The sequence below is a fragment of the Rhipicephalus microplus genome, chromosome 7 (genome assembly GCF_043290135.1).
Source record: "Rhipicephalus microplus isolate Deutch F79 chromosome 7, USDA_Rmic, whole genome shotgun sequence".
Taxonomy (NCBI): domain Eukaryota; kingdom Metazoa; phylum Arthropoda; class Arachnida; order Ixodida; family Ixodidae; genus Rhipicephalus; species Rhipicephalus microplus.
The window spans coordinates 136,525,416-136,533,856 of NC_134706.1; the positions used below are offsets into that span (position 1 = coordinate 136,525,416).

General features: G+C 44.6%; 1 protein-coding gene across 4 annotated transcripts; it reads right to left on the reverse strand.

Moving 5' to 3' along the window:
* Window positions 1-562: 562 nt before the first annotated feature.
* Window positions 563-6,652, reverse strand: LOC142767085 (uncharacterized). Of its 4 annotated transcripts, none has more exons than XM_075868308.1 (4): window positions 6,486-6,647; window positions 4,138-4,333; window positions 938-1,097; window positions 563-840 (listed from the first exon to the last, which is right to left on the reverse strand). In XM_075868308.1, exons 3-4 carry the CDS (start codon window positions 1,038-1,040, stop codon window positions 578-580), a joined length of 366 nt encoding a protein of 121 aa, XP_075724423.1. In that variant the 5' UTR covers window positions 1,041-1,097; window positions 4,138-4,333; window positions 6,486-6,647; the 3' UTR covers window positions 563-577. The 4 variants fall into 4 exon arrangements, with proteins under 4 accessions (XP_075724423.1, XP_075724421.1, XP_075724420.1 ...); XM_075868306.1 differs by having other exon boundaries at window positions 4,245-4,333; window positions 6,486-6,646; XM_075868305.1 differs by lacking the exon at window positions 938-1,097 and having other exon boundaries at window positions 4,245-4,333; window positions 6,486-6,652.
* Window positions 6,653-8,441: the final 1,789 nt, after the last annotated feature.

Genomic DNA, 8,441 nt, shown 5'->3' on the forward strand with positions numbered 1-8,441 from the left:
CCTGCACGACGAATATTGGCTACTGATTGGCTTGCCATTATGTAACCATTATTAGTAGGGAATTTTTTTTACCGGAAGATTTAAACAATATGCCTCGATGACCCGCTCTCGTAGCTTTGCAGCCCTGTATACTTGGGGCAACGAAAATTGAATGCTGAGAACTGAAAGCAGTTACTCGATCTATTTCATCTTTTATACCTCATTCCCTTTGCTAACACTAGAAGTGTAGTTTATTTTTTTACCAATCCATCTTTTGCAATAGCAAGTGCTTTATTTGGTACTGGTATTTGGTACAGAAGATCGAAAAAAGTCGTTAGGAAGTAAATGCTGAAAGCGTATGTCCCCCACTTGCAATCCCCACATATGTCCCCCACATGATAATCGAGAATATTCATACAGTTTAGAGCATTTTTTTGTAACTAAAACATGGTGATGGTGCTTCCGAATCAGCATAAGCTAGCCGAACAGTGCACCACCGACAGTCTGCAGACCATTTATTCTTTGTTTTTTTTTTATTTGGTACAACAAAAAATGTATACATTGAAACATATATATACACAACTAAAAAAGGCCCGCTCTACTGCAGGTCAGGTTGCGTTGGGGGCACAGTGGCAGTGGTGCTGTCAAGGCCCTGGCTGCTGTGGCTGGGCAGGAAGCCAGCTGCCGCGAGCAGCCGATAATCTGCACTCTGAGAATGGGGATCATCGGGCTGCTCCACAACAAATGCTTCTCTGAAGCGCCGCTTCCTGCCCCCACAGCGATCACCAGACCCTGGCAGCCACCTCTTAATAAAGTTGAGGGCCTCCGCCTGGTCGCACCCTGCTTTTTGGCAGATGACATCTGCATACAAGAACAGAAATACCACAGTACACATGAAGCACTGCAGTACAGAGAATACACAAGGGTACACACACATAAAACAATGAACAAGTCTAACCTGTCACTAATCTACACAGCCTCAGGTTCACAAAGGCCCTTTTCCCTTTTCTGCCATGAAGGCTGTACAGCACTTGCTCGTCATGTGCCAATACAGCCTTCATGGCATTCACAGCAATTTCTCGGAGGCCACGTCCCCCAATCTGCAGGAGGTGCTTGCGCTGTAAAAAAATGCAAGAAGCATAGATGGGGTAAACGCAACAGCACATCGAAATGTTTTCATGATAAAAATCTGCAAGAAGAGGACACTGAAAACAACAACTTGAATTTTTGGGCATCACAACATTTCATTGTTTTTTTACGCTAACTTCAACTCACTTGACCTAAAATGGTTTCCACATCAGCCCTCTCACACTCAGTGTGAGAACCTTTCAGAGTCCTTCTCTGATATGCAGTTTCGCTGTTATGAAATCAAATACAACACTGTTATAACCCTTAATAAATATTGATTCTAGCTATGAAATAGTATAATTACTTTGTACAGTGCTCAAATTCCAATACACGTTTCTTCGAGGTTACAATGTCTTTGCCTGAATGTTGACCAGGAGTAGCTTCTACAGGTGAAAAACGATAAAATATGTGGAATTCAAAAAGAAGCTTGGACATGTTTTTAATCAATGCATTGTAAGCAGAGCACAACAAGATAAATGAACATGATCAAGGCGTACTAAGAGGCAACCTTAGAGAGACCAAATCTTCGTCATAGATGAAACTGATAGAAAAATAAAGGTCGCACAAGATGGTCGCACCATTTGCTGTTTATATTTTTCTGTGATAGCCAACAAAGAGGCATGTCGCTATAGAAATCTCATCACAATAAAAATAGGTGCATTTTTCTTAACCCTGCGAAATTGGGTGCATGTTAGATTTTTAAAAAAGTAAGAAATCGGCTAACACAAGGCAGGGTGAACTGTAGCTCAAAGTAGAGAGAGCCGCAGCGGACACGAAATAGGGTGATAAATGAACAAAATTACTGAATGTCTGTTTTAAGCAGGCTATTGCTAGTCACTGCCCATCAAACACACGATGCCGCCTACATCGTCTGCTAGCTTAGGACAGTTCACTCGGACTTCACAGACTATAGTAAATACAGTCGAATCTCATTAATTCCAACACACTTAATTCGAACTGACGCTGTGGTCCTATCAAAGCTATACCGCGCTCCGAAAATGCTCTCAGCACCCCGCCCAATCCTGCGGTGGCACTCCAGACACCTCATCGCTGTGCTTGAAGAAGAAAACGAAGAAAAGGAAAGAAAAGACTGCGGTGGAATATTTGCCAAATGCCAATCTGCGACATTCCTGTGCCACGCTTCGGCTTTTTCCGTCCCTGCCACGTAGAGACCCTTCTCCTCTTAACACTGCGCACGAAGAGAAAGAGGGGAAAAAAAGCTGTCGCAGAGAGCTGGCTCTCTCTCATGCCGATCTGCAACGCGCCGGTGTTTTTCGTTCCTGCTATGTAGAGACTCTTCTCCTTTCAACACCGCGCATGAAGAGAGAAAAAAAAAAGCTGCCGCGGAGTGTTTCTCTCTCGAATGCCGATCTGCTTTTCTCCAGGTGGAGACGCTCTTCCTTTCTCATCATGTGCTGGCCACGCTCCGGCTGCAGCGCAGATGGTAACAGTGGAAACACAGTTGTCTTCGAAGAGTGTCAGTACTGGACATAGCCGCGCACAACTTCTTTTGCCAGGAGAATACTGAAGCCGAAGTACAAATGCTTTGCAAACTGCACGCAAAACTTGTTGACTCGTTGCAAGGCCAACGTGTACAGACATGTATTGACTACTTTAATTAATGACGGATGTCCTGCAATTTGTAAATAAAACTTCTCCATGCACATGCATCACTGCATGGTGAGCCCTCCGCTCGTTTACCGTATTTACTCGATTCTACCACGCCCTCGATTGTAACGCGCGCCCGGTTTCCACGACAAAAAAAAAAAAAAACTAAGACATCGGTTGCAACGCGCACCTTTTTTTCTCGTTGGCCCGCTTGATCACACCACTCTGGAAAACGACTCTTTTTGAGAGCGTCTTCTGTTTAAATATGAAGTACGGGGGAAGCTTATGCCTATCTGACGTGCAACGGAGCATTGCTGTCACTCTAGTTTTACCGTGGCCCGATGTCAGTACACGAACTTGCTTCGCCCCCTTCTCCTAGACAGTTGTGGTGCCAGGCATGTCGAAGTAAAGAGGCGTGTGATCGGCATTCCCGATTTGCTCAAGCAGGTAGCCGTTGTTGTGCCGCAAGTTTAGGAGGAACCTCTGAAGACTCTGAAGCTTTTCTTCGTACTCCTCCGGCAACTTCCGGCATATGCCCGTTCGCCTTCGAAGGGGAAAACCTTTTCTCTTCATAAAGTTCGTTAGCCAGCACCTGCTCGCTTTAAAATGGCTCTGCATTAGCCCTTTTTCTAAGGCTAACTGCATAGCCTGCACTTGGAGCAGTTCTGTCGTCACGGGCCGCTGTGCCGCTCACTGCTTAATCACATACTCGCCGAGCAGCTCTTCAATTTGTGGAAACCGACCCTGCTGTGGTCCACTGAAGCCTTTGCGTGAATCTTTGCTGTCGACAATATTCTGCTTTTGTTTCCGCCAGTCCCGCACGCACGTTTCGGGAACTCCGAATGACCGCGATGCGGCCCGATTTCTGTTCGTTCCGGCACACGCGACGACTTTTCTTTTAGAAGCAGCAATGTGGTGCACTCGTCGAGTTTTTGGAGTCGGCCCTACCATGTTGTCGATGCTAATGTACTACAAGATGACGAACTCCTCAGCACACGCATGAAGTGCCGCGCATGGGAAACGTATAGGCAGAAATGACCGACGCGCCATGCCGACGCACGTAGGGGGCGGCCATTTTGTAAGTGGCGATGGCAATAGAATGACCATATTCATTTTTTTTTTCGTACTCGATTCTAACGCACATGCGATTTATGAACTCTCTTAACCGGAAAAAAGGTGTGTGTTAGATTCAAGTAATTAGGGTAACTTTCATTATATTGAACTTCTTTTAATTTGAACAAATTTTCTGGCCTCTTTGAATACGAATTATTCATATTCGACTGTAGTACAGTGGCTCATGAGATAACCTTACTAGTTTGTTTCCCGAAACACAGTATCTTAAAGCAATACTAAATTTCTGCATGTTACATAGGCATATTAAAAATCAATAAATATACACCAAAGCCGCAGCCACAGTTTTACTCTGCCTCTGCTGCCTCCACTTCTCCAATTGTACCAGCAGGCAGCTGGGGAAGGTCAGAAGGGCGCTGTGCTGGCTGGGTGTGCTGAGGCACGGACAAGAGCCGTACCTAGTGCTTCAGCTGTCGCACCTCCTGCAGAACCTCTCTTTGTTGCTGCCGGATGCCAAGTTGGATCCGCACGATCCGTAGCAACAGAGCTGAAACATACAAGAGTACATACCATATTTACTCGCACAATTTGCATCCTCACATAATTTGCTCACCAGTATAATTAGCCAGCCTGCTTTACTACAAGAAACTTTTTGCTCGCATACTTTGCCCTCCCCAACCAGCCCGAGCCACCTTGCCAGCACACACACAGACACATTTGACTTCATGATGCTCTGGTCAGGCACATCTCTTGTCGAGCAGGCGAGTGCAGTCTTACACAAAATGGACTGAGTGCAAGGTCCCTTCTTCCATGAACTTTTATGCTTTCCCTAGAATATCGAACTTGAAAACCGAAACCTGTTTATGTGTAGTCCGAAATGCCTAAAGGTTTGCCTCCTATCTTCCCACCTCTTCCACGGCAAGAATGTATTCCCGAGACACAGCGCAGATGTTGAACGCGTGCAAGGACCTGTCACATCAACTAGATGAGGCAGGTTTTCGCACTCATTTTCTTTTTTTTTTCGGTTTCGCCATCTGGCCATTGCGTTTTTACTGTTCCTTGTGATAGGCTACAATAATTATATACGAGGCAGATTGCTGTTATAAAGCTTACCGAAGAAAACTGAAACCGGGCTACCGCTAAGCACATCAGCGTGGAGTTCTTCGACATGCAATGTTCAGTATGGGAGCCAGCAGAAGAGTGCGTTGAATAAGACTTAGCATAGAAGCTTGGGTGTGTTGGTTAGATATCGGAGGGAACACAACGCAATAGAAGACTGGGACAAGGAATGGACACACACACACATGAAGGGCGATACACACAGCACTGTGTTGGCATCGCGCTTCCTTGTCTGCATCTTACTTTGCGTTGGGTTCCCGACAATTATAGGAGAGTACTTATGTTCTCTGGTATAACCCTGTCGTGAGAACTGGTTTTTGTGAGCAATGTTTGGAAGAACTTCAAGAAAATGGGGGCATTTGAACAGGCTTAGCAAACAAATGACAATCCGCTTTGAGACAGCTGTGACAGCGCCTGCAACATATATTCCCAGTTGGGCTTTTAGGCCAGCCATTCCTACTAGCTTCGCACATAACCGGATCGACAAAAAAAGTACACATAATACGCGAGTATATACCGTATTTGACTCTGTAGCTTTGATGAACCAGGCAGATACACAAATTTATCCAAAACTCCATTGATTTTGTTGCAAAATTATTCAACAAACAAATTGCGATTTTATCCATGTTACTATACGATTGTGGCACTTTACCATTGCAGCTTTCCAGGAGGCACACATAGTGCACCGTTAGTTCACCACGCACAGTTAATTGTATGCAGTAGGTTGCTCACAGCGACTGACAGCATGCAATGGTGAACATCTTGCATGCTTGCACCGCTGTTTCAGCATGCTGGCTTCCCTATACGCCTATCAATTGATGTTGACAAAATTGGGAAGATCAAGAAAGACTACACAAAGCCCTCTGGCCACCCTATACCCCAAACCTCCAGCCAACAAACAAACAAAAGAAACAGAAGCATGCAGATAAATATTATTTCTAATGCAGCTGGAATGAAGTGTAGTTTTCACCGATTCTGTGTGTTAAGTCAATATGGAGTGAGTTAACTTCATAAAGTAGCTTTTCTCATAACAGTGTTCACTCTATTGTAACACAAGGAGTGACTTCATAGCATCTAGAAGGAAAAATAGAATCTTCAGTATTTGACTGAAATGTGAGGCTCTACCTTAAAAAAACAATAATCTGGAAAAAGAACTCATTACATTCGAAAAAAAAGGTAGCACAATTGACCCCCTTTACAAGAGACACTGATGTAACAGACAAACGGGGATAAGAGGCACCAGTGTGCAGGCTGACATTTGGCCCATCATGCATCAGGCACTCCGTAGATGCGCCTGTGCAGCCGGGAGCCCTGCAGTCAAGCATGCTGAGCAAGACTGTTGACCACTGTACAATGACACATTGCCACAAATTTTCAAAACTTCATTTCACAGACTTCTGCAAAAGCTTCTTACACTCTTGCATAATTTTTGCACAAGCTTCTCTCATTCTTGCGTGATTTTCGTCAGAACATATAAGTGTTGGAAGTTGTATGTCCCCAAATACTTGCACAATACAAATAGCATACATTAAAGTCTATCACTTAATACGTGCATAGTGTAACAATGAAAGGAAACTCACGCATGGTTTGCTCCGAGCCTTCCCCCTGCGGTGCCTCCTTGTGCCTTGGAGAGCACTGTACAGCTAGAGCAAAGTAGCATCAATACAGTGTTAATGGCAGGTTAACAAGACAACAAAACTAAACCCCATATTCATAAATGCTCCCCGACTCGACTTTCACCCTTCACTTGACAGAGTTGAGCACTGTGTCGCTGCTCGTTTGAAAGCGACGCTGCGCTACTCGAGAATCACAGCAGATTATTGCTGACATGCAGCGACTTTCTCTGCTTAGAGACGGCGCTCCCATCAGCCATCTCAAGTGAAGGTGAAGCGTTGAGTGGAGGGACGTTCTAGAATACGGGGGTAAGATTGGTTGCAAGAACACTACAATAGACACACTTAATTTTTACTTTCATCTATATTGTACAGCCACACACATTCTGCATCCTTATAATGCAACATATACATACAGGCTTATAAAGTTAACACTGTAGGCTGCCCAAATAACACCTACACAAAAAATTACCCAAACGTGGCCATGCGCAAAGTAGTTTTATTTGAAACTCACAAAACTTTTGCGGTGATGGAGAATAAATAAGACAGGTTACGCTTGGAGGCACATGAGACCTTCGCAGCTTTCATAAAGTACAAAAAACAATATGGTGTGTGTGTGCGTGTGTATGTACGCATGAAGCTTCAGCCTTTACATACGGTTTCTTGAAAGAATTGACTATGAATTTTATGGCACCTGTGTCCTTCAGCGCAATTGAAAGCCTGCTGATCAGTGTGTGTAATTGTGGAATAGTTACATGGAAAATGGCGTTAAACACCTAAAATCAAATTTTTCTAGCTAGGAAATATGCAGCTGTGTATACACAACACATGCTCCAAAGAGTGGGAGGTGACCACAACAGTGATTTGAGTGTAAGCGGCAGTATTCCGCATTCATCCACCCCGCCATTTTCAACTGTTGCCCAAAAGCAGCACCACTTCAGCGTGCTACTTTTTTTTTTTACATCATAAACAGCACGGAATACAGCAAGGATGAAAACAACATATGCAATTAAATTTTGAGCACTATTTATGGTGCGCATGATTGATTGATTGATATGTGGGGTTTAACGTCCCAAAACCACTATATGATTATGAGAGTTTTGTTGAAAAAACAGGTCACTGACCAATGTCAAACAAAACAATGACGTTTCGAGACCCGTACGGGTCCCTTGTTCACAATGGAATGACGGCTGAGCGACAGGTTCTTATGTAACGTTGAGCGCATGACGCAAAGTCCGGGAGTACACGTGGTTTAGTGTGCCAGATGATCTATTGATTGTGTTACTTGTCGTCTGAATGATTAGTGATTCGAGGTTCAGTCTGGTTGTAAAATTCTTCTCCGTGGCTACGATGCGTGCGTTGTCCCAGCTTATCTCGTGGCCCGTCTTCTCGGCATGCTCTGCGAGTGCATTTGTCACTGTGTGGCTCTTGGCGACGTCATTCTTGTGTTGCATAAGACGTTTGCAGTAATTTCCACTCGTGCCAATGTACACTGATTCGCAATCGGCGCATGGTATCTTGTAGACCACACCAGGAAAGTGTTGCCGAGGGAGAGGATCCTTCACATTTAGCAACTCAGCCTTAAGCTTGCTTGCTGGAACATGCGCGATCTGTACACCACGTTTTCTGAATAGACGGGCTAGGGCTTCGCTTATATTTCGAATATAAGGAATCGATGCACGCTTTTTTGTAGACGATGTGTTATGCATAGCCTGACTAGTTGACTGCAGTTTATGCATGACGGATTTAGTTGTTTTCCTAATAAAAATCTTGGGGTATCCATTCTTGATCAGGTCATCTTCAATGGTCCGGAGCTCCTCCTACAGGCTTTCTTCATCGGAACAAATGCGAATCGCTCGTTGAACTGAAGACCGAATCACTGAGCGTTTGTGGGCTACCGGGTGGACTGACTCGTAGTCGAGG

What these genes read in the sequence shown, in the direction of transcription:
- LOC142767085 (XM_075868304.1), bottom strand. Translation starts at nt 1,214, where the DNA reads ATGCCCAAAAATTCAAGTTGTTGTTTTCAGTGTCCTCTTCTTGCAGAT. An exon ending in GCTGTGTAGATTAGTGACAG is followed by an intron (nt 841 to 937) that starts GTTAGACTTGTT and finishes TCTTGTATGCAG; the next exon opens with ATGTCATCTGCCAAAAAGCA.